The 27,171-nt window shown below is 44.2% G+C and overlaps 1 protein-coding gene across 1 annotated transcript in view; it reads right to left on the reverse strand.

Moving 5' to 3' along the window:
• The window catches only part of nek11 (NIMA-related kinase 11), a 275,408-nt gene that overhangs the window by 177,502 nt on the left and 70,735 nt on the right, over positions 1-27,171 (reverse strand). Inside the window, exon 2 of the mRNA XM_078200740.1 lies at positions 21,154-21,319. Within this exon, the coding sequence (XP_078056866.1) occupies positions 21,154-21,319 (166 nt within the window). The remainder of the gene's footprint in view (positions 1-21,153; positions 21,320-27,171) is intronic.

Consider the following 27,171-nt stretch of genomic DNA (forward strand, 5'->3'; position numbering starts at 1 on the left):
CACCAATGACTTTTATTCCAGACTCTCACCTGGCAAGCCTATCGGTGTGGGTGAGGATGGTGAGTGGGTTAGAGTTGCTTTATGATCTAGTTGACTAGCCTGGCAGGCAGCATCTGTCCTACTGATTTGTTTTTGGCTGGCATTATGTTTTCTCTGCTTAATGACTGTTGCAAATGTCAAGAGGCAAAATTTACAGCATTGTCTCTCCCATTTATTCCACCCAATTGCTTTGAAGGCTATTTCTCTGGTCAAGTGATTGGTTGGAGATTTCTTTTAGTTCCAGGTTCCACATTCATCAGCAGCAAATAACAAAGAAACACTACATTCTGCACTCTCTTTATATAAACAATCTGGAAGAAGGTGTAACTGGGGTGATCAGTAAGTATGCAGACGACACAAAATTGGCAGGACTTGCAGATAGTGAGGAGCATTGTCAGAGGCTACAGAAGGATATAGATAGGCTGGAAATTTGGGCAAAGAAATGGCAGATGGAGTTCAATCCTGATAAATGCAAAGTGATGCATTTTGGTAGAAATAATGTCGGGAGGAGCTATACAATAAGTGTGCAAGTCCACAGATCCTTGAAGGTGACGTCACAGGTGGAGAAGGTGGTGAAGAAGGCATATGGCATGCTTGCCTTTATAGGACGGGGCATAGAGTATAAAAGTTGGGGTCTGATGTTGCAGATGTATAGAACGTTGGTTCGGCCGCATTTGGAATACTGCGTCCAGTTCTGGTCGCCACACTACCAGAAAGACGTGGAGGCCTTGGAGAGAGTACAGAGGAGGTTTACCAGGATGTTGCCTGGTATGGAAGGGCTTAGTTATGAGGAGAGATTGGGTAAACTGGAGTTGTTCTCCCTGGAAAGACGGAGGATGAGGGGAGACTTAATAGAGGTGTATAAAATTATGAAAGGCATAGATAGGGTGAACGGTGGGAAGCTTTTCCCCAGGTCGGTGGTGACATTCACGAGGAGTCATAGGTTCAAGGTGAAGGGGGGGAGGTTTAACACAGATATCAGAAGGACATATTTTACACAGAGGGTGGTGGGGGCCTGGAATGCGCTGCCAGGCAAGGTGGTGGAGGCGGACACACTGGGAACATTTAAGACATATCTAGATAGCCATATGAACGGAGTGGGAATGGAGGGATACAAAAGAATGGTCTAGTTTGGACCAGGGAGCGGCACAGGCTTGGAGGGCCGAAGGGCCTGTTCCTGTGCTGTATTGTTCTTTGTTCTTTGTTCTTTGTTCTCTCATTTCTTTCTCTATGAACGGTATGCTTTGTGTAGCATGCAAGAAACAATATTTTTCACTGTATGTTAATACATGAGACAATAATAAATCAAATCAAATCAAAAAACAACTATCAGTGCCCTACCAAGCTAGTTTGTGACATACTTACGAAGGGTCATCGAGACTCGAAACGTTGGCTCTATTCTCTCCCCACAGATGCTGTCAGACCTGCTGAGATTTTCCAGCATTTTCTGTTTTTGCCATGCTTACATTACCAACCAGCACCAAAACAACTGACCAATTGGTTTCATTTTCAAAATGCCAAACCCTAATCCCCACCTCCCCCTCCTCCGCACAGGTTTCTGTAATATCCAATGGTTTAATTGATCTGTGTTTGATTATGTTAGTCTGTTCACTAATTGAGGTTCCTTGTGCTTAATTGCTTAAGCCTGCAGATGGAACTAAAGAGCTAAGTAGTTGACACCAGACAGAAGATCATCTAAGCTATGAACAGATATGTAGAAATCCTATAAATATACAGATATTTTACAGTGCTGTAAATAAACCTCATAGACATAGAAATAGCCTCACAGCACCAGGGATCCAGGTTCAATTCCTGGCTTGGGTCAGTCTATGCTGAGTCTGCACGTTTTCGCCGTGTCTACGTGGGTTCCCTCCAGGTGCTCCAGTTTCCTCCCACAGTCCGAAAGATGTGCTGGTTAGGTGCATTGGCCATGCTAAATTCTCCCTCAGTATACCCGAACAGGCGCCGAAGTGTGGTGACAAGATGATTTTCACAGTAGCTTCATTGCAGTGTTAATGTTAGCCTACTTCAGAGAATCCCTACAGTGCAGAAGGAGGCGATTTGTCCCATTAAGTCTGCACCGACCAGAATCTCACCCAGGTCCTATCCCCGTAACCCCACCAATTTCCCCTAACTAGTCCCCCTGACACTAAGGGGCAACTTAGCATGGCCAATCAACCTAACCTGCACATCTTTGGACTGTGGGAGGAAACCGGAGCACCCGGAAGAAACCCACGCAGACACGGGGAGAACGTGCAAACTCCACGCATACAGTGACCTGAGGCCGGAATTGAACCCGGGTCCCTGGCGCTGTGAGGCAGCGGTGCTAACAACTGTGCCACCGTGCCACCCCATCTTGTGAGACTAATAAATAAAAAATATATAAGATATACAGCAAACCAGTGAACGCATAACGGTTTTAAAACTTTGGGGAACTAAGTACATTTTCAGATCTCAGATGGCTATCATTCTGAACAGTGATAAAGCTTAGATAAATTCTGGGGAATGGGTTAAAAATACACGGCGGCTACACAGGAATTCCTCTGCCTCTCCATCCCAAAAAGGCAGCATTTTCTTCCTACCAATTATAACAGGTGCGGCCAGTGCCAGATTTAACTAAACAAGCTACAGCTTAGGGCCTCACAAACCGCAGGGGCCTCACAAAATTTCAGAAGGTTTACAATGAGGAGAACATTTAAGAGCGGATACCAGAAAAGAAAAAGAAAGCACCAGCTTGAAGAGCAACTCAAAAAGTTACCAAAATGACCAAAATCTATGAGAGAGATCAAGACAGCCAAATGATAAATGTGTAATCAGTAAATGCATTCATTTGAAAATAATTTGTATTTTTCACTTTAAGTACCTTGCTATTAAATAATTAAAAGGCATAATTATGTTTTCAATTTTTTTGTGGCGACCCAAGGTCCTGTTTTGGTACACAGCTTTGTGAGACCTCTTGGTGTAACTTTTTAACAAGGGGCCTCCAGGCTTTATATAGCTTAGGGCCTCACCAAGTCTAAATCCGGCACTGGGTGCAGCTTCTCCAATTAGATTGTTACAGAATAAAAGCTGCATTTTTAGAGGATCTGTTCATTCTCTTCCTCACGTTAGTTTAACACCTTTACAAGGTTAGTCTGGTGCAGCTTGCAATGACTCACGTAGCAAAGGCTTGGAAGATTTTTGTAGTCTGATAGTAGAGAAACATTGGCCTGGATTTTTGCCCAGTGGGGGAGGGAGGGAGGATGGGGAAGGGTGGGTACGGTGCGGGGGGGTGGTGGGGGGGAGCTGTTGGTTTCCTATCAGCATCCCTCCCCCTTGCAACCTGGTGAACAGGTTCAGGGCCTGTCAGGCAGGAAGCCTGTATCACTCGGCTGAACCCTATGAAAGCAGGAAAGTGTATTTTTGAGGGGAGTGAGAGAGATGGTGGTGGGGGTAGCATTGGGTCTGGGAGTGGTCATGGGGGAGCAGATGATGGTTGGGGATTTGGAGAATAGTGCGGGGTTGGAGGGGGGTCTAATTGTTTGACTATTTCCACTAATCCTAATGTCGAGTTCTATCTACGATGTGGAGATGCCGGCGTTGGACTGGGGTAAACACAGTAAGAAGTCTAACAAGACCATGTTAAAGTCCAACAGGTTTATTTGGTAGCAAAAGCCACTAGCTTTCCGAACAGGCTGTCCCTTCGTCAGGTGGGTGGGAGTTCTGGACACAAACAGGGCACAAAGACACAAACTCAATTTACATTGTCTGTACCTTTAAGACTTGATTAACTGTAAAGACTCACATTCCAATCATTATTCATGTAAATTGAGTTTGTGTCTTTATGCCCTGTTTGTGATCAGAACTCCCACCCACCTGATGAAGTGACAGCCTGTTCCAGAAAGCTTATGGTATTTGCGACCAAATAAATCTGTTGGACTTTAACCTGGTGTTGTGAGACTTCTTACTGAGTTCTATCTACCCATTCTGTTCCGCTTAAAACTCAGAAACCAACTGTTGATACGGAAAACAATTCATAACCTGAATGGTCTCACAATGGGTAAGAGCATACGGTTTTAGTTTAGGCAGGCATCACGATTGGCGCAGGCTTGGAGGGCCGAAGGGCCTGTTCCTGTGCTGGACTATTCTTTGTTCTTTGAACTTTGAAAGAGATCAAAAGGCAAGGGCACCAGATGTCCTGTGATTAAGTGACTAAGTAGACGGTGAAACCAACCATGGAAATTAACGACCACTTGAAAAACCAACTATGTACAGTATTTTGGACTAAGTTCAATTCCAACGTGCCCCAGAAGCAAGACCGTAGTTAGACTCAGGCTAAGGAGGGGGATCATTTAGAACTGAGATTAGGAGAAATTTCTTCACTCAAAGGATCGTGGACCTTTGGAATTCTCTATCCCAGAGAGATGTGGTTTAAAGTTTAAAGTTTTAAAGTTTTTTTTAAGTTTAAAAAGTTTATTTATTAGTGTCACAAGTCGGCTGCAATGAAGTAACTGTGAAAATTCCCTAGTCGCCACACTCCGGCGCCTGTTCGGGTACACAGAGGGAGAATTTAGCATGGCCAATGCACCTAACCTGCACATCTTTGGACTGTGGGAGGAAACCGGAGCACCCGGAGGAAACCCATGCAGACACAGGGAGAACGTACAAACTCTGCACAGACAGTGACCCAAGCCAGGAATTGAACCTGGGTCCTTGGCGCTGTGAGGCAGCAGTGCTAACCACTGTGCCACCTTTAGTTTAAGACTGGAAGAGGAAGATTTTTGGTCTCTCCGGCAAATAAGGGATATAGGGAACAGGTGGGAAAGTTGAACTGAAGCCCAAGATCAGTCACAACTATATCTAATGATGGGCAAGCTTGACAAGCCATATGGTCTACTCCTACTCTTATCTTGTGTTGGTGTGGGAGCTTGCTGTGTGCAAATTGGCTGCCGTGTTTCTTACAACAGTGACCACACTTCACAAGTAATTCCCGTGGAATGGTTTATTTGTGCAGATGCAGGGTGGGGACATAATCAAACTGAGCCAAGATTCCCCAGAATCAAGCAGCTGGCTGGCACTCACTGGCTATTTGGGTAGCTGGTGAACAGCTGAAATTTGGTAATTTGGTAAATTTGGCAATCTGAATGGGGATTTGTTTTAACCGCTTGGGTACCTACCTCAGAATGTGGTTTACAGCTTGCTCATCATACTGATCTCATTGTTGGAGCTGTGATTGCACCATTGATTACAAAGGCTATACAAAAGAAACAAAGGATAATCACTGTGGACAAATTGGATGGGTTAAGGGGGGCTGTGAAATGGTAACTAGAGTTTCTGATCTAGTCTCTAACAGATGGGTAATAAATGCTAACCTTGCCAGTGATGCCCACATCCCATTAAAGAATAAAATGACAACCTGTAAAGGACTTTGGGATGTCCCTGAGATCCTAACAGGTGTTATAGAAATGCAGGTCCTGTTTTTTTTCTTCCATATTTGTGCACTCATAAATTAATGAAATAGCTCATTTGAAAGAATCCTTGCACTTACGTCACGACTTGGACTGCGTGGTCCATTCCTGCTCCGGTTTCCTCTGTTGGTAGACGGATTAATAAGAAGAACTGACTAACTTTCAATTCCATTTTTCTCATTGAACTCCACATATTGTAACTCTGCTTCAGATATTATGCCCATGGCACATGAGATGCAATTAAATGTCATCACACCAGATTCACGGTAAATTTAGCTTCAATCAAAAAACAGGTAAAAGTTTCTTGCACGACATCATTTTACGTTATTGCTTTATAAAATGCTCGACAATAATCCATAAATATATCACCGTACAGGGAAAGGTTCACCAACTTTTAATCACAGGTCCTTGAGTTCAAACACTGAAGATGATAGATTCATGAATATTCTTAATTATATTTTTATAGAATTGTCAATTTTCGTGCCAGAGGTATTTGCGCAGAATGATAAATGACTTGACTGCTATTCCAGATACAAATGTAATGTAGTAAATATGAAATAGAATAAATATTCCAAATCTTTATACATAATTTCACCACAGCTTTGTTACAGAATAGTTCCAACAAAATGGAACTTAACCATTATTTTTTTTAAAACTATCTTATGTGAAATAAAATTCATCTTCACAAGCCCAATGGTAATGTGGAAAATGTACATTTTTTTTTACATAGAGTCATGGAGGTATACAGCACAGAAAAAGGCCCTTCCGACCATCACGTCTGCACCAATCAAAGCAAACCACCCAACTATTCCAATCCCATTTTCCAGCACTTGGTCCAAATCGTTGTATGCATTAGCATCACAAGAGCACATCCAAATATTTCTTAAATGTTATGAGGGCCTCTGCCCCCACCACCCTTTCAGGCAGTGAATTCCAGACTCCCACCACCTTCTGGGTGAAAAAGCTTTTCCTCACATCCCCTCTCAGCCTCCTGCTCCTTACCTTAAATCTCTGCCCCCTAGTCGTTGATCCCTCTACCAAGGGGAAAGGTTTCTTCCTGTCTACTCTATCTATGCCCTTCATAATTTTATACATCTCAACCATGTCCCCCTAAGTCTCCTCTGCTCCAAGGAAAACAACCCCAGTCTATCCAATCTCTTTTCATAACTAAAACTCTCCAGCCCAGGCAACATCCTGGTAAATCTCCTCTGCACCCTTTCCAGTGCTATCATATCCCTCCTATAATGTGGATTCCAGAACTACACACAATACTCTAGCTGTGAGCTAACCAACGTTTTATATAGTTCCGGCATAACCTCCCTACTCTTAAACTCTATGCCTCGGCTAATAAAGACAAGCATACCATATGCCTTCTTAACCACTTTATCCACCTGTCCTGCTACCTTAAGGGACCGGTGTACTTGCACAGCAATGTCCCTCTGATCCTCCGTGGCTTCCCAGGAACCATTTATTCCCTTGCCTTGTTTGTCCTGCCCAAGTGCATCGCCTCACACTTATCCGGATTGAATTCTATTTGCCCCTGATCAGCCCATCTGACCAGCCCTCCTGTAATCTGAGGCTATCCTCCTCACTATTTACCACCCTATCAATTTTCATATTATCCACGATCTTACTGACCAATCCTCCGACATTCAAATCTAAATCATTTACATAAACCACAAACAGCAAGGGCCCCAACATTGACCCCTGCAAGACCCCACTGGACACAGTCTTCCAGCCAGAAAAACGCACCTCAACCATCACCCTCTGCTTCCTGCCATTCAGCCAACTCTGAATCCAATTTGCCAAATTTGCTTGGAACCCATGGGCTCTCACCTTCGCTGTCGGTCTCCAATGTGGGACCTTATCAAAAGCCTTGCTGAAGTCCAAGTCAACTACATCAAATGCATTGCCCTCATCTCGACACCTAGTCACCTCTTCAAAAATCAAGTCTTAGTTATTGCCTGATTACAGCACAGAGGCCAACAAGGAAAAATATATTTGATACACAGATGCATCTCTCCATGATAGTATCAGTAGGAGTCACCACCGCACAGTCCTTGTGGAGACAAAGTTCCATCTTCACATTGAGGATTTTCTTTTTTATTCATTTGTGGGACATAGGCATCGCTAGCTAGGCCAGCATTTATCGCCCATCCCTGGTTGCCCTTGGAAGGCAGTTGAGAGTCAACCACATTGCTGTGGTTCTGGAGTCACATACAGGCTGGACCAGGTAGGCATGGCAGATTTCCTTCCCTAAAGGAAATTAGTGAACCAGATAGGTTTTTCCAACAATTGACAATGATTTCATGGTCATCAGTAGATTCTTAATTCCAGATTTTTTTTATTGAATTCAAATGCCACCATCTGCCATGGTGGGATTCAAACCCAGGTCCCCAGAACATTAGCTGAGTTTCTGAATTAATAGTCTAGTGATAAAACCACTAGGCCATCGCCTCCCCTGCATCCTCCATTGTGTTGTGTGGCACTACCACCGTGCTAAATGGGATAGATTTTGAACAGATCTAGCAGCTGAAGACTGGGCACCCATGAGGCATTGTGAACCTTCAGCAGCAGCAGTATTATAGTCAACCACAATCTATAACCTCATGGCCCGTCATATCCCCCACTCGACCACTATCACCAAGCTAAGGGATCAGCCTGGTTCAATGAAGCGTGCCAAGAGCCAGACCAGTCATACCTAAAAATTAGATGTCAACCTGGTGAAGCCTCCAAACAGGACTATATGTGTGCCAATCAGCAAGTGATAGACAATGACAAGCAATGCCGCAACCAATGGATCAGATCTTAGCTCTGCAGTCCTGCTGTGTCCAGCCGTGAATGGTCATGGACAATTAGCAACTCACTGGAGGACGAGGCTCCACAAATATCCCCATTCTCAATGATGAGGGAGCCCAGCCAAAGGTAAGGCTGAAGCATTTGCAACAATCTTCAGCCAGAAGTGCCAAGTGGATGGCCCCTGTCGGCCTCCTTCAGAGGTCCGCAGCATCCTGGATGTCATTCTCGAGCCAATTTGATTCACTCCATGTGATATCAAGAAATGGCTTAAAGCTATGAATATCACAAAGGCTATGGATGCGGACAGTATTTGGGCAATAGTACTAAAGACTGGCATTGTCGAACTTGCTGCGCCCCTAGCCAAGCTCTTCCAGTACAACTAGAATGTTGTAATGTAACCAATGATAACATTGGAATCTGTTATAATTTAACCAATGGTAACATGCTGTGGTGGTCAGTTGACCAGCTGACCCAGTATAAATAGGAAGCAGATGGGTGGGGATTGTGGGGAACATTTGTGGCCCAGGGTGTGACCCAAGTGATGGTGGAATGAAGTTTCTTTATTAAACCTTTTTCTTTGATTGACTTTGTTAAGTTAGTTCTTTTATTGTTTGCAACTGAAGTATCCTTACAGATATGTTCGGCATCTACCCGGCAATGTGGAAAATTTCCCAGGTACGTCCGAGACAACAAGAAGCAGTATCCAACAGACTAGCTGAACAAGCCATCCAAACCATTATATCTGGCCTAAAGAAACAGTCAGGGAACCAGAATCACATGATTCCTTCTGGGCTATAGGACCAATCCACATGCAACAATGGGAGTCCCATCAGATTTGTTAATGAATCGTTGTTTCAGAACATTACTGATCCTTATGTTTCCAAATTTGTCGGGGAGGGTAGAAGCCAGCCAAAGCAGTCAGAAGACAAACCATTATTCATGGAAGCCAAATTAGGACATTTTCACTGGATGAAGCCATGTATGTGAGGAATTTTGGATTTGGCTTGAATTGGGTCCCTGGAGTCATTGTACCTAAAACTGACACCTGTCTTATCAATTGGACATAGAAAGAAGGAGCATCCAGACCATCTGAGAGAGCGAGAGTTGCTCCAGCAGCCAGTACTGCCATCAGGAGCATTATTACCATAGTGTCGACTATCCAAGCAGTAACCGGTCATCCAGTGGCAGGCACAACCAACATCTCCATGGAAACAGATAGAACTGAACTGCCTGTGCTTGAAGAGGTACCTGTCACTATGGATCCGGCTGACAGCAATCCTGTGGAAGCGTCCCAGACAGAGGAGTTACAGCGCTCCACAATGATTCAGAAACCCCCTGAAAGACTTCATTTATAATTGACTAAATTCATGCACCAAATGTTTAATTATCTTGGACTGTGAAATTGAGCATTGACATCTGCACAAAAGGACATAGAGGGGGAGGAACGTGGCGATTGTCCATTTAAGGATCCATCTGCAGAGTAAGGGTCACATGACCCAGCGAACCAATCGGGGAGCACGGTGGGGGATTACCCTGGTGAGCTTGGACTTTTGTTCCAGAATCTTCTCGGAAGCAGACTGGCAGCCATGAGGCTGCAAGCCTCTGCATTATGGTTATTTGTAAATAAATGTTACAGTTGTTATTTACCTAACTGGTGAACAGGAATTATGACAGAATTTGTCTCAGAATTCCACCCAATGACTCTGATTTGATTTTGATTTGATTTGATTTATTATTGTCTCATGTATTAGTACACAGTGAAAAGTATTGCTTCTTGCATGCTATACAGACAAAATAAAGTAAAAGTAGTTTATTTATTAGTCACAAGTTGGGCTTACATTAACACTGCAATTAAGTTACTGTGAACTTCCCCTAGTCGCCACACTCCGGTCAGTTCGGGTCAATGCACCGAACCAACATGTCTTTCAGACTGTGGGAGGAAGCCGGAGCACCCAGAGGAAACCCACGCAGACATGGGAAGAACATGCAAACTCCACGCAGACACTGACCCAAGCCAGGAATCAAACCCAGGTCCCTGGTGCTGTGAGGCAGCAGTGCTAACTACTTTGCCACTGTGCCGCCCCGTTCATAGAGAAGGAGAGAGTGCAGAATATAGTGTTACAGTCATAGCTAGGGTGTAGAGAAAGATCAACTTAATGCGAGGTAGGTCCATTGAAAAGTCTGATGGCAGCAGAGAAGAAGCTGTTCTTGAGTTCTGGACTTTTGTACCTTTTTCCCCGGGAGTAAGTACCCCATCAACTGTCAAATGCATTAACTAGAGTGTGCTGTACCCATTTTCTAAAGCCATTTGGTTCCGCCCCCATGTGCCTCCGTATTGTCTGTTCCAATATTTATTATTTTTCCTTTATCTAGGTTGAAAACAATTTGTCATTTATTAACCAACTTCTTAATTCATCCAGATCCTCCCTTCTCACTATCAAATCTTAGAATGGTACAAAATCTGAGGGAACAGAAGGACTGACTTTGTTTCTAGAATATTCTATGCTTAAAGTAAGTCTCTATCCAGTTTAAGGCCTGTAGTTTGAAGAGACAGTAATATCATGCAAAAATAGGAGACATTACTTCACCCCTTGTAGTCACGAATATTGTTCATTAATATTACATTAGAAGGCAATTTGGCAATTGCAAAGATTCAAGTAATTACAGGGTTTTTTTTTAAATAATCCTTTTGCTCGAGTGCATTAAGCACAGATGATTCTATCTTATGCATCCGGTATTTCAAATCCAATGTCGCAGACCCAAGTTTCACAGACACTCGCTGTTACTTGGGGTAGTTCAAGACAGAAGGACAGATATTGCATTACCTTCACTATAGAACGGCTATTTATAGGTCCCAGGTTGTAGCATCACGCTGTGAAACGATAGCAAGGACTGTCACATGTCTCCGTGACTAAGGGTTACAAATAGCAACCACCCATGTGCAGATTCACAGCAGAAATATATTTCAAAGTGCAGCATGATTGACAACATTACGCCAAAGAGTCACAGCAAATGCCAAACAGTTCAAATGCCAGCTCTCCTGTATTTCTTATTAGTCTTTTGCTTACAAAAATGAGACATTTCACACCTGAGCATTAACCATACAAAAATGGCCAAATAAGGGCATCTTACTCCAGGAGGAGAACCTCGGAAGGATAGGAAACATACAAGGCACTTCTGACTTCACGTGCGAGACCGGAAATTCCCGTCCAAATTTAACGGACATTTCCGTTGTCCACCCCACGCCCGTTCCGATTCCGTGGTGGGCCAGGCGGTAGAATTCCGGCGTATAAGTCTGACCAGGAACTATTTCGCCGTTCCTTCATTGTCGTTGAGTCAAAATCCTGGAGCTCTTTCCCTAACAGCAAGTTTGGGCGTACCGACACCACATGGACCACATGGTTCAAGAAAGCGGCTCACTACCACCTTCCCGAGGGCAGTTCGGGATGGGCAATGAATGTTGGCCTTGATGAGCAATTTAAATAAAGATTTAAAATATAAGTGAATGTCACTAATTCACAATAACGCTAAAGGGAGGCCTGCAGAGATGGTGTGGGAAGGAGGTTCAGTATCTTAACTTGAGAAAAAGCAGACCCTCAGTCTCAAACCCACAGTCCAAAGATGTACAGATTAGGTGGATTGGCCATGCTAAATTGCCCCTTAGTGGCTTAGAATGTGTAGGTTAGGGGGATTAGCTGCGTAAATACATGGGGTTATTGGAATAGGACCTGGGTGGGATGTTCTGTCAAAGAGCCGGTGCAGACTCAATGGGCCAAATGGCTTCTTTCTGCACTGTGGGGATTCTATGACTAAGATCCGATATTATTAATGGGATTCTATGACTGGGGCGAGATTTTACAGCCTTGTTCGTCCCGAAACTGTAAAATCCCACCCGAGGTCAACAGACCTTCCCATTGTCCGCCCTTCAATTTCTCCGATTCCCGTGGCGAGTGAGGGTGTAAGATCCCATCTGTGGTGTTAAAGAGTGTCTTGTTGTTATGATGCACATCGACCAACACCATTGCTGTTGAACCAACTTTGTTGCTAACACATTTTCCTAACATGAACACACATCTGCAATGCATCCAAAGATTTATCCCAACCAACTATAACACATACTATCTGACCTTTAATCCTCCCCAGGTCAGAGTACCTCCATACGTAGTGTAGAGTATACGGTATAGTACCAAATACTAGGGATCCAGCCCCACAATCAGCTGTTATCAGAACAGAGATGGCCCAATGATCAATGTACGGTAAGTCCACATGCTCAAGTGGAGTGGTCACTATACCTGATCAAGGTGCTATTGGAATAAAACACACGCTTTATGTATCTCTCCCCGCCCCCCACCATGCCCCCCCCCCCTCCACCCCCACCCCGTCCCACTCCTCATCCTGGCAAGTAAAAATAAAAACCAATAACACTAAACAGATTCAACAGTACCTAAGGGGAAAGTTAACCTTCATCAGAATAGTTAGCTATCAGAACATTTATCCCTCTCTCCCCTTTCAAGTTCCCTTTTAAATCACCAGGACAGGTTGTATTTCCTGCAACTTAGAAGGTCGCCGCACTACCAGAAGGACGTGGAGGCATTGGAGAGAGTGCAGAGAAGGTTTACCAGGATGTTGCCTGGTATGGAGGGTCTTAGCTATGAGGAGAGATTGGGTAGACTGGGGTTGTTCTCCTTGGAAAGACGGATAATGAGGGGAGATCTAATAGAGGTATACAAGATTATGAAGGGTATAGATAGGGTGAACAGTGGGAAGCTTTTTCCCAGGTCGGAGGTGACGATCACGAGGGGTCACGGGCTCAAGCTGAGAGGGGCGAAGTATAACTCAGACATCAGAGGGACGTTTTTTACACAGAGGGTGGTGGGGGCCTGGAATGCGCTGCCAAGTAGGGTGGTGGAGGCAGGCACGCTGACATCGTTTAAGACTTACCTGGATAGTCACATGAGCAGCCTGGGAATGGAGGGATACAAACGATTGGTCTAGTTGGACCAAGGAGCGGCACAGGCTTGGAGGGCCGAAGGGCCTGTTTCCTGTGCTGTACTGTTCTTTGTTCTTTGTTTGTTCTTTGTTAAGGGATGATTTGATCAAGTTTTTCACGATATCAAGGGGAACGGATGCACAAACGTTGACAGTCAGTTGGCAGATCAGCCATGATCTCATTGAATGATGGAACAGGCCAGAGGGGCTGAATGGCCTGCTCCAGTTCCGATGCTGACTGGCCTTTTACACACTTGTGACAGTAGCTGTCTTTTTGTTAACCGTCTCAAAAGTGCTTCTCCTTCAGTCATGTCAGTGACACATGACGCTGGAATCCTTTCATCACTTTCAGAATTTGCCTCAGCGTTTAAAAAGCAGGATAACACTGGATTAAATATTACACCTGGTGTCTAAATATTGCAGTCACCCTCCTGAGTTCACTTCATCAACTCCCCCCAATCTTATTTTGACGGTTTCACGAAACCAGAAACAGACTTAATTTCTGAGTGTGTGTGTGTGTGAATGTGTGAGTGTGTGTGTGAGCATGAGTGTGTGAGTGTGTGTGTGTGTGTGTGTGTGCGTGAGCATGTGTGTGTGTGCGTGTGCATGTGAGCGTGTCAGTGTGTGTGTGTGTGTGAGCGTGTGAGTGTGTGTGAGAGTGAGTGTGTGTGTGAGAGAGTGTGAGAGTGAGTGTGTGTGAGAGCGAGAGTGTGTGTGAGTGTGTATGTGAGTGAGAGTGTATGTGTGTATGTGTGAGAGTGAGTGAGAGTGTGTGTGTGAGCGAGACTGTGTGTGTGAGTGAGAGTGTGTGTGTGTGAGTGGGTGTGTGTGTGTGTGAGCGTGAGTGTGTGTGTGCGTGAGCGTGTGTGTGCGTGAGCGTGTGTGTGTGTGCGTGAGCGTGTGTGTGCGTGTGCATGTGAGCGCGAATGTGTGTCAGTGTGTGTGAGCGTGTGAGTGTGTGTGTGTGCGTGAGAGAGTGTGAGAGTGAGTGTGTATGTGAGTGCGAGAGTGTGTGTGAGTGTGTATGTGAGTGAGAGTGTATGTGTGTATGTGTGAGAGTGAGTGAGAGTGTGTGTGTGAGTGAGAGTGCGTGTGTGAGTAAGTGTGTGTGTGAGGGTGTGTGTATGTGTGTGAGAGACTGCAAGAGTGTGTGTGTGTGTGTGTGAGTGTGTGTGTGTGAGTGAGTGTGTGTGTGAGTGAGTGTGTGTGTGAGTGAGTGTGTGTGTGAGTAAGAGTGTGTGTGTGAGTGAGAGTGTGTGTGTGTGTGTGTGAATGTGAGTGGGTGTGTGTGAGTAAGTGTGTGTGTGAGGGTGAGTGTGTGTATGTGTGTGAGAGTGCGGGAGTGTGTGTGTGTGTGTGAGTGAGAGTGTGTGTGAGTGAGAGTAAGTGTGTGTGTGAGTGAGTGTGTGTGAGTGAGAGTGTGTGTGAGTGTGTGTGTGAATGAGTGTGTGAGTGAATGAGTGTGTGTGAGTGTGTGTGTGTGTGAGAGAGAGCGTGTGAGTGTATGTGTGTGTGTGTGTGCGAGAGTGCGTGCTATGGGGTGGGGGGATGTGTTGAAAGATGTGCTATAGAAATGCTGATCTTCATTCAAGTAAACACACTGAAAGTACAAACATTTCATTACTCCCCCCCCAGAGCGGGAAATTAAAGAAGTTTGGATTATTCATTGACTTCCATTCTGTGCGGGAGACAAGAAGAGGATTGGTTCCAATGCATCAAACTGAATAGTGGTAAGAAAGTATCGACTGAACCCTTTCATTGTACCATTTCTCCATCACTGAAATATCACCATAAAATAATAAATAATGGACGATCCTTAACAGCAAGCTACACAAGAAAATCACAACCTCCCTCCCACGCTACTCAAGCATTCATTCTCACATACAAGATATAGCTTCATTCATGGAAGGTGATGGAAATGGTTTCTCCCTATGAAACCTGGATGTCTTCCAATTAGCTTTACTGAAATAAACCATCAACAGAATCCCAGAGGTTGAAAGTTTTAATGATCTAAATGTGGCGCCATGAGAAATGGGAAAGTACATTGTTCAGAGGGCATTTAGTCTGATGTTTAGTTGGGGTCAAACAGGGCTGTGTTCTGGCACTGACCGTTCCTTGGCATATTCTCTCTGTGCTACGGTCAAATGTCTTCAGGCCATCTACAGAGAGTGTCTACTTAGATATCAGAACTGACAGAGGCCTTGTTCATCTGAGATCCAAGACAAAGGTGTGCCAAGTCCTCATTAGACAGTTGCTCCAAGTTGATGATGCCTCACCAGCATTCCACTGAGGAAGTCTATCAGCACAAAATGGACAGACTCTCTCATGCCCGTAAAGACTTTGGTTTGACCATCAGGAAGACAAATGTCATGGCCCAGCACGTTGCCGTACTGCCATCAATCAGCATTGATGATGTGGCACTGGAGCTTGTTGGCAGCTTCACATATCTACCCTCCACAATCACCAACAATCTGTGGCTTGATGCTGAAATCAACTCAGACAGCACAAACGCTGCAGCTGAGTAAGAGAGTTTGCAAAAACAGTAACCTGACTGAGAACATCAAATTGTGAGTTTCCCAAGCCTGTATCCTCAGCACACTCCTCTAACATTGTGAGACCCAGACAACATGTGCTGGACAGGGGGAAAGGCTGAACAATTTCCACCTTTGCTATCTCTCACATACCCTTAGCATTTCCTGTTGGGTTCCCAACTCCGGCTGAACAGGACCCGGGAGTTATCAGGAAAGTGATGCCAAAGGCAATCGAGCAGATCCTCCAGGAGTGGGAGAGAGGAAAACAAATCCCTGGAAAAAGATTCCTATCGTGAAAGTTCCTGTTTGTACAGAATGGGAGTAAATCGCTCTTATACAGACTTGAGAATTCGACATTGTCCAATCATTTCGTGTAAACAAGCAGTAATGGAGGATTTTATCGAACTACCTCGAGGTTCAACCTGTCTGAAAGTGGAAACTTCACTAAAGTGAGACGCCTCCAATTCCGGGAGCTCTGAAGAAGTCAAACAGACTCAGACATTAAGTCTGTTTCTCCCTCCAGATGCTGACAGACCTGCTGAGCTTGTCTAGCATTTTCCATCTTTATTTCAGATTTCCAACATCTGCAGTATTTTGCTTTTATGATATTGCTTCTAATTGCCACCTGGATTAAAGTCCCATAAAGATCGATATTTTCCTCCCCCAGAAAGCGAAATCTCATCAGGATCAATTTCCACCCATGAAGGTCTGACGTTAGTGTCCCTTTAAGAAATGTTTTTTTTTAAACATGATTTCTGCAGCTCACAGCTTCAGTGATGTCATTGTTGCCGCGCTGACTACGATGAGTCCTTTTATTGCTACTTCAATAGCCTAAGTGGGGGTTGTTTGTGTTTACTCAGGGATTAGTTTTACAATCCTGCATTGTTAGGAGAAAATGTCATGTGTTTTTGGACAGTTTTCTTTCTTTCCAGTGAGTTTAATGTTTCAGTTGCAGTTCTGAGGATGCAGTTTAGTTTTTAGTTTTAGCAGGGGCATCAAGCAAGAAAGCAGCTGAAGTCTCTCTCTCTCTCTCTGTCTCCCTGTTCTATTTGGAAATTCTGCTGGTTATCTCAAGGCAATGTTTTGCCTTCCGGAATGAAAGTACAGCCTTCAAAAAAAACTCAATTCCAGTCAAGTGAGATTTTAATCTATGCTGTGTTAAGCCTGTGAAAAGGGTTTGTCTATGAAAGTTTTTGGTTTATTGGAACAGCCTTAATATTTAATTAAGGGTTAATACATTATTGTGGTTGTTTTCTTTCTGGGTTTTTTTTGTAATTGATAAAAGTTATTGTTAATTTTCTTACTTTACATGTTAACTACACTCTTAAATAAACTTTGTTTGATAAAAGCTCCCTAGTGGGTCATTTGAATCATACCCGAAGTGAAACCTATCATGTTTATCCCAGCCAAATTCAAGATGCAAAATTTATGGTTCGGGCAATCTCCATAAAACACTATGGAGTTTCTAACCTGACCCAAAACAAAGATAAATAGAGAGAAACTCGTTCTGCTGATGCTGCAGAATGAAAATGCTCTCACATTTCTCTCTGTCTCTGGGGAATCCACATCAATCTGCAGCACCAGTGGAACCGGGTTCCCCCCTCTTCCCCCCCCCCCCCCCCCCCTCACAGAATCCCTTTAAAATCACACCATCTTACCCCCAGGTGAAACCACAAGAGGGTCCATTTCTATCCCATTTCCATCCTGGCATCACTTGCATGAAGTCCAAGCCCCCAGACCCAAGAGGCTGATCTGCTGTGTACAATGCGGAGTGAGCAGGAGGTGGGGAGAAGGGAGCGGAATGTTCCGGAATCCGCACTGATCCTCCTGCATTGTTTATGGCTCAGCTCCCAGCTCAGTTCTGTGGGGCTGTGGCGATTGCAGGGGGCAGAGACTGTGGAGCCCTCAGAAGCGCCCCCCACCCCCCTCCCACCACACACGCACACACACACACACTACACACACACACACAAACACACACACTCACACACTCTCACACACAACACACACTGACAGACACTGACATACACTCACACAACACACAAACAAACACACACACACCCTCATACACAAACACACATACACACAAACACACACACACACAAACACAAACACTCACGTACACACACACAAACACACACAAACGCAAACACACACACTCTCACACTCACACACACACACTCTCACACTCTCTCACACTCTCTCACACTCACACAAACACACCACACACACTCACACACTCACACAAACACACCACACACACTCACACACTCACACACTCAGACAGACACTCACAGTTAAAAACAGAAACCTGTGACAAATGCTGCAAACTTCCTGTGTCAGTGAATCCAGTTTAAGTTTTCAGATATCATTAAGTCCAGGACACCCAATAGAGAAATCAGTCAGAAACTTACCATTACTGCTTGACTGCCTTTCTTTCAGCTGGAATATAAACAGCATCATTCCTTTTACCAAATTACCTCAGCTTGAATAAAGCTTTCTAATTTTCCAGGCTTTTAGGGCAGTAATGGAATTTTCCCAGCCTGGCAGTAGGCAGCAATAGAATCATAGAATCCTACAGTGCAGAAGGAGGCCATTCGGCCCATCGAGTCTGCAACAACCACAATCCCACCCAGGCCCTATCCCCGTAACCCCATGCATTTACCCCAGCTACTCCCCCTGACAATAAGGGGCAATTCAGCGTGGCCAATCCACCTAACCCGCAAATCTTTGGAGTGTGGGAGGAAACTGGAGCACCCGGAGGAAACCCATGCAGACACGGGGAGAATGTGCATGTGCAATACGCATGTGATTCTGTAAACTGACTCACATGCGTATTGCGCTCACGTCTGTTACTGAGCTGCCTGTTGTCCCGCTGGCGCTGAGCCCCCACCCCGAGGAGGGGAGGTAAAACCAGATGTTACCGCTGCTGCAAGGGCAACTGAACTTTCAACAGCTGGGAAAATCCATACCATACCACCGAAACCAGTCCAGTAAGCTCTTTACACACTGACAATCCCAAGACTCAAAGTAAAGGAACATCGGGGCGGAAAGGTTGTAAAATAAAATAAAATAACCCCGAAGTTACAGCCTTGGATGGTACCAAACTTTTAATAAAAAAAACAATATCCACTTTCAAAACAGCCAGTGAAATGGAACTGAGACAGGTCCATGCGCAGGAATTAAATCAATCTCCATGACTCTCTGGCTAATAACTGAGAATATAGGTGTAAATGACATTTGCCTGAACACCAAGAAAGATGGAAATATATTTCGGTCTCAACGGGGAACAATCTAAAACTATTTCAGCTCATTCTATTCAAATCTCATTATAGCCAGGTCAGTGAAGTTTATTGATGATAAATCTTGCCGTTTCTGATCATGGCAACACACATGCAACAAATAAGGCCACAGTCAGAACTTCCTTATCATGGGCATTCCACAGTGACACGGAAAAAATCCCCGCAGGAAATGAATCCTGACAAATCAATGATGCTGTTTTTCTGGGAGAGGTGGTGGAGGAATAGCTTTATCCGACTCTTTGCATTATTCTCACTGGTAAAAGCCCAGATCTGGCTGCATTTACAATCTTTCCATTTATTTACTGTGAAAATTGCCTCCCTTTATATAGTAACTGAAACCTGTGTGAAAGGCAAAACGAGATGAAGAAATCTCCCCGCTGTGTGGGAATGCAATCATTCATTAGAAAAAAAGGTAATTGGGTTTTGAGGTGTTGGAGCACCATATTCAACAGATTTTATTGGTCAGCGAGCAGAATAATTATTTTCCTGTGTGAATATAAAATGTCATCTGAGAACATGACACAAGAAATTGGAGCAGGAGTAGACCATACCGCTACTCGAGTCTGCTCCAGCGTATAATGAAATCACATCCTATCGTTTGCCTCAACACCATTATTCAACACGCCTCTCAATTCCCTTAGTGTCCAAACATTTGATGATTCTATTGTTTGAATCATGTGAAACAAGTAGTGGAGGTGTTGTACAAGTCCACAAGGCCACATTTGCAAAACCAAAACCAAAATGTAAAGTTTATTTATGAGGTACAAGTAGGCTTACATTAACACTACAATGAAATTACTGTGAAAATCCCCTAGTCGCCTGTTCGGGGTACACTGAGGGAGAATTTAGCACGGCCACTGCACCTAACCAACACGTCTTTCAGACTGTGGGAGGAAACCAGAGCACCCAGAGGAAACCCATGCAGACACGGGGAGAACATGTAAACTCCACACAGACAGTGACCCAAGCCAGGAATCGAACCCAGGTCCCTGGTGCTGTGAGGCAGCAATGCTAACTACTGTGCCACCGTGCTGTGTCTGCTGTTAAATGTGATTCTGCAATTCAGCAGCACTGACTGGTCAATCCTAAGTGTGTTGATAGTTACACTAACAACCAATTTAATAAAATCAGTCAAGTTTATAACGTGGCTCATTTATATTTGCTGGAAATGACTCAGAGACACATTCTCTGCAAACTTTGGTACCAATAATAGGAAGACAGATTATTACTTGAATTGGGTGTAAATTGGGAGAGATGGATATTCAGCGAGGCCTTGGTGTCCTCGTGCGTCAGTCGCTGGAAGTAAGCGCGCAGATATAACAGGCAGTAAAGAAGGCAAATGGTATCTTGGCCTTCATAGCGAGAGGATTTGAGTACAGGGATAGGGATGTTTTGCTGCAACTGTATAGGGCATTGGTGAGGCCACATCTGGAGTATTGTGAGCAGTTTTAGTGTCCTTATCTGAGGAAGGATGCCCTTGCTATAGAGGGAGTACAGCAAAAGTTTACCAGGCTGATTCCTGAGATGGCAGGTCTGTCATATGAGGAGAAACTAAGTCGGTTAGGATTATATTCACTGGAGTTTAAAAGAGTGAGAGGGGATCTCATAGAAACTTATAAAATTCTAACAGGGTTAGACAGGGTGGATTCAGAAAGAATATTCCCAATGGTGGGAGAGTCCAGAACTAGGGGTCTGAGTTTGAGATACCAACCAACGCAAGAATGCTGCCACCAGACTTTTGAATGGACCTACTTTATATTAAATTGATCTTTCTCTACACCCTAGCTGAGCCTTTAACACTACATTCTGCACCCTCTCCTTTCCTTCTCAGTATGTCCTCTATGTACGGTATGCTTTGTCTGTAACGCGCGCAAAAAACAACACTTTTCACTGTATCCCAATACATGTGACAATAATAAATCAAATCAAAACTATAGAAAGGAATAGGCCACTTTGAATGGGCCAACAGATTTGTTTTTCTAAATAAAGTCAACCTCAACAAAAGAATAGAATTCTTTTCAGTCCACTGATTCATTAATGACTCACCTCACAGTACTCAGTGATAATGCAGAAACTGCACTGTTCCACGAAGCTGTTGTAGAATTTGACAATTGCTGGATGATCAAGCTTAGACAGCAGCTGTGCCTCCAGACTGGCCTGCACCGTATCATTGGGTTCCAGATCTCCAACAGATATCTCCTTTAACACTTTCCTACAAACCAGGAATAAAAAAAAATGAATGATTAATTAGGGGAAATAATTATTTTTTTGTGGGACATGGGCGTCACTGACTGTCCAGCATTTATTGTCCATCCCTAGTTGCCTCCAAGGGCAGTTGAGACTCAACCACATTGCTGTGGGTCTGGAGTCACATGTAGGCCAGACCAGTAAGGATGGCAGATTTCCTTCCCTAAAGGACATTAGTGAACCAGATGGGTTTTTCCTGACAATCAATGTTTGATGGTCATCAGTAGATTCTTAATTCCAGATATTTTTTATTGAATTCAAATTCCATCAGCTGCCGTGGCAGGATTTGAACCCAGGTCCCCAGAACATTAACTGAGTTTCTGGATTAATAGTCTAGCGATAATACCGCTAGGCCATCATCTCCCCTTATTCAGAGATGGGCAGGTTTTTACATGTAGTCATTTGGCAGTGCAGGATTTGGGTATTGCTGAAAAAGAAATTTGTCAAAGTTTTTCATCTGGCACTCATCAGGATGCTTTGCAAGAAAGTCAATACAATGGGAAAACAATAATTTATACTATATGAGAAGAGAATGCTGATTGGTTGACAAGTGGACGAGGTGTTACCATGAAGAATGCACCAGTTGATGGTGACTGGCAGTTAACTGCCAAGCATTGTTTGTATTTTCCTGCACTCAAATTTTCTTTTGCAATAGAGCAGTCGAACAAACTCTCCTTCCTTGACAGCCTAGTTGAGAAATCTGCCAGAACGTTCTCTCACGCTCTACCACAAGCCAATATACACATTGGAATTCCATATACTATAAGATTTGGCAATCCTGTAAATAGGGCCCAAGCCATTTACTCACCATCAAAGACTTCCTGCAGGATAATAGCTACCTTGATCAGATCATTCTGCGCAAACACATCAACAGGGCTAAGGCCATCACTTATGTCCTGAAAAGTGCTCAGTCCATCTCATCTTCTCCATGAAGATTCTCTTGGCTTGATTCTCATGTTAAGTCATTCAGTACCTGAACCTGGGTGCATTTTTGCTGTAACTGTGATGCCACCTACACTGTTGTTGTCTGAATTCACACTGGAATATCCAAACTTATACGCTGACCACCACACACAACTGCTATTCATTTGCAAATCTTGTATATTTCTTTCTAATTATAAAGGTGGCACAGTGGTTGGCACTGTTGCCTCACAGCGCCAGGGACCTGGGTTCGATTCCCGGCTTGGGTGACTGTCTCTGCAGAGCCTGCATGTTCTCCCCGTGCCTGCATAGGTTTCCTCCGGGTGTTCCAGTTTCCTCCCACAGTCCGAACAACGTGCTAGTTAATTGTATTGGCCATGCTAAATTCTCCCTCAGTGTACCCGAACAGGCGCCAGAGTGTGGTGACTAGGGGATTTTCACAGTAACGTCATTGTAGTGTTAATTTAAGCCTACTTGTGACAATAATAAATAAACTTTTTTTAAAAACTAAAAAAACCACCCTGATTAACATAACAAGTGCACATTGAGCTGAAAAGTCTATAAAGCTTATGATACACTTATTAACTTTATTGCTTGTATGATAGGATTACTACTTAAGCCTCCAATTCATTTCATATCCATATATTACGCTGCTTAATGATCCATAATGGTTCTGATTAGAATGGATCAGTCATATTCTATTCAGAGCAGTTCTATTTTCTAAGTTAAACTATAACTAAACAGATGGCTATATTTCAGGGCAGGACGGTGGCACAGTGGTTAGCACTGCTGCCTCACAGCTCCAGGGAAGCCAGTTCAATTCCGGTCTCAGATGACTGTGCGGAGTCTGCACATTCTCCCTGTGTCTGCGTGGGTTTCCTCCGGGTGCTCCGGTTTCCTCCCACAGTCCAAAGATGCGCAGGTTAGGTGGATTGGCCAGGCTAAATTGCCTCTTAGTGTCCGAAGATGTGCCGGTTAGATGGGATTAGCCATGGTAAATGTGTGGGATAAACACAGTAAGGAGTCTAACAACACCAGGTTAAAGTCCAACAGGGTACCTGTTGGATTTTAACCTGGTGTTGTTAGACTCCTTACTGCGTTTACCCCAGTCCAACGCCGGCATCTCCACATAATGTGTGGGATTACAGGGATATGTGAGCGTGAGGGCCTGGGTCTGACAGAGAGTCAGAGAAGACTTAGTGGGCCGAGTGGCCTCTTCGGTACAGTAGGGATGCTATGGTTTCAAAATGTTGATTGAAAATATGTTCCCTGATCTGCTGAGCATTTCCAGCTTTCTTTGTTCACCACAACACTGCCTGAAGAAGTGTCACACAGATTTGAAACGTTCACTCTGTTGCTATCTCCTCAGACGCCATCCAAGGGGCAGCACGGTAGCACAGTGGTTAGCACTGCTGCTTCACAGCTCCAGGGTCCTGGTTTCAAATCCCGGCTTGAGTCACTGTCTGTGTGGAGTTTGCACATTCTCCTCGTGTCTGCGTGGGTTTCCTCCGGGTGCTCCGGTTTCCTCCCACAGTCCAAAGATGTGCAGGTTAGGTTGATTGGCCATGCTAAAATTGCCCTTAGTGTCCTGAGATGCATAGGTTAGAGGGATTAGTGGGTGGATATGGGGGTAGGGCCTGGGTGGGATTGTGGTCGGTGCAGACTCGATGGGCCGAATGGCCTCTTTCTGTGCTGTAGGGTTTCTATGATTTCTATGAACCTGCTGAGTCTTTCCAGCATTTTCTGTTTTATCAAGACTATGGGGTGATTGAACAGGAGTTGTTTAAAATTAAGAGAGCAATAAGACAAAGTTGATAGCAGTAATTCAGGAGTCTCGAACAAGGGGATGTCGATACAGAATTAAACACAGGAGGTTCAGAGTTCAGGGCTAACCCTTTTTTCACGGAGAGAGTGTGTTGTGAGCCTGTGGAACTGATGACTATCGGAGTTAGTGACAGAAGCAGAATCCATGTCAACATTTAAGAATACGTTAGATAACTGGTTGAAGGAAAGGGGATAAAGGAGATATGTGAACAGAAAGATCGACTGCTTCTCTGAAGGATTAACACTAATACAGGCTGGTTGTGTCAAACAGCCAGTTTCCTTGTATATTCTCTGTAAATCAATGTAACATGGGCTTATTATTGCTTAGTCACTTGAATAAACTATACGTGATCAATAATAAGTTCAGAGGCAGTTTCCTATATTTGATTATGGTTACAGTTACATCAATTTTAATACACTATTCATGACCAAAAAGGGTGTTTTCATTAATAATACAGGAGAAACAAAACACTTTAGACTTTGCTGAATCCCAATTTATGCCCTTCGACAGCACTTTCCAAACCTGCAACATCTACCATCTAGAAGGACAAGCATAGCAGATACCTGGGAACACACCACCTGACAAGTTCCTCTCCAAATCGCTCACCATTATGACTTTGAAATATATTGGTCATTCCTTCGCTGTCACTGGGTCAAAATCCTGGAACTCCCTCCCTAACAGCACTGTGGGTGTAACTACATCATGGGGACTGCAGTGGTTCAAGAAGGCAGCTCACCACCACTTTCTCAAGGAGCCAATTAGTAATGAGCAATAAATGCCATGTCAGTGTTGCCCACATTAATGCAAGGTAAGTCCATTCAAGAGTCTGATGGCAGCAGGGAAGAAGTTGTTCTTGAGTCGGTTGGTACGTGACCTCAGACTTTTGTACCTTTTCCCAACAGAAGAAGGTGGAAGAGAGAATGTCCGGGGTCCTTAATTATGCTGGCTGCTTTGCTGAGGCAGCGGGAAGTGTAGACAGAGTCAATGGATGGGAGGCTGGTTTGCGTGATGGATTGGGCTACATTGACGACCTTTTGTAGTTCCTTGAGGTCTTGGGCAGAGCAGGAGCCATACCAAGCTGTGATACAACCAGAAAGAATGCTTTCTGTGGTGCATCTGTAAAAGTTGGTGAAAGTCGTAGCGGACATGCCAAATTTCCTCAGTCTTCTGAGAAAGTAGAGACGTTGGTGAGCTTTCTTAACTATAGTGTCGGCATGGGGCGGACCAGGACAGGTTGTTGGTGATCTGGACACCTAAAAACTTGAAGCTCTCGACCCTTTCTACTTCGTCCCTGTTGATGTAGACAGGGGCATGTTCTCCTTTATGCTTCCTGAAGTCGATGACAATCTCCTTCGTTTTGTTGACGTTGAGGGCGTGATTATTGTTGCTGCACCGGTTCACCAGATTCTCTATCTCATCCCTGTACTCTCCTGTACTATTCTATCTCCTGTACTTTCATGTAAAAATAAATTGATCAAATACAAACATGACTTTCAGTAAGTGTTACCAATGTAATATAAATTCCACATAAGGCTTTGAATTTCTTTTATTTATTTATTCGTGTCACAAGTAGGCTTACATTAACAATGGAATGAAGTTACTACGAAAATCCCCTAGCTGCCACACTCTGGCACCTGTTCGGGTACACTGAGGGAGAATTTAGCATGTCCAAAGCATCTAACCAGCACGTCTTTCGGACTGTGGGTCCAAATATCTGTTGCTGTTTGCATATATTGATAAAAGCACTCTGAATAAAACGGAAATTTGCTGATAACATAATTAATCTTTTTTTTATTTCCAAAATTTAAATAAAACTGTTTCCACAAATGCACTTCAATACTGCTGAGTTTATTTCCAATAAACACAATTTATACTGTCAGCTGTGACTCAGTTGGTTTTCTGAAGTCAGTAGGTTGTGGATTCAAGTTCCACACCAGAGACTCGAACACGCAATTCAAAGACTGACATGTCCACGAGAGCACTGAGGGAGTGCTGCACAGTTGGAGGTGCCAGCTTTTGGATGATGCATTAAGCCTAGGCCCGTCTGCTCTCTCAGGTGGACATAAAAGATCCCATGGTATAATTCTGAACAAGAGCAGCCGAGTTCTCCCCAGTGCCCTGGCCAATATTTATCCCTCAATAAACATCACAAGATCAGATTATCTGGTCATTATCACATTGTTGTTTGTGGAATCTTGTTGCGTGCATATTGACTGCTATATTTCCCATATCGCAACAGTGACTCTATTTCAAAAGTGCTTCATTAGCTGAAGTGTGCTTTGAGATGTTGCGTGGTTGCGAAATGTGCTATGTAAATGCAAATCTTTCTTTTATTCCTACACAGGTTCCTGCTGTTTCATAACTTGGATTTCATGACAAGCTGGAAGTTACAACAGTGCATTTCCAATCACACGCAACTACACTGTTGTACTGAAAATTCTGCAGGTTCATGGCGGAGTATAGCTGGGGGGTGGGGGTGGGGAGGGAGGGGACAATTTTATCCCAACTGCCCAGGTGGGAATCCTACAGTGTGGTAACATGGCCCCTTTAAGGGGCGATCCCTTGAGGGTCATGTGCTCGGGCTGGAGCCTATGGAGAGGCCACGTGGGAAGCCAGGCCAATCAGGAGTAAGGGCACACGTCCTAGGATTTGATTTGATTTATTATTGTCACATGTATTAGTATGCGGTGAAAAGTATTGTTTCTTGCGCGCTATACAGACAAAGCATACCGTTCATAGAGAAGGAAAGGAGAGAGTGCAGAATGTAGTGTTACAGTCATAGCTAGGGTGTAGAGAAACGTAATCTTCTTAATCCTCCTTAGGAGGAGGAGGACCTTCAGCTGGAGCCAGGGAGAAGAGCGTAGACTTGTGCAAGAGTCTTCTGCCAGACCCTTAACTTTATTATCTGTATTAGTTAATAAAACCTTGGTCGCCGGAGCCACATCGAGTTGCCTCCAGTTATTACGTACGGGATCAAGGGGAATGCTGATTTTACACCTTCCCAATATTACTGATTGACTTCAATGGAGAGTAAAGTCAAGGTGGCGGAGAGGGGGGGTGGAATTGGGATG

Source organism: Mustelus asterias, chromosome 2 (genome assembly GCF_964213995.1).
Source record: "Mustelus asterias chromosome 2, sMusAst1.hap1.1, whole genome shotgun sequence".
NCBI classification, from domain to species: Eukaryota; Metazoa; Chordata; class Chondrichthyes; order Carcharhiniformes; family Triakidae; genus Mustelus; species Mustelus asterias.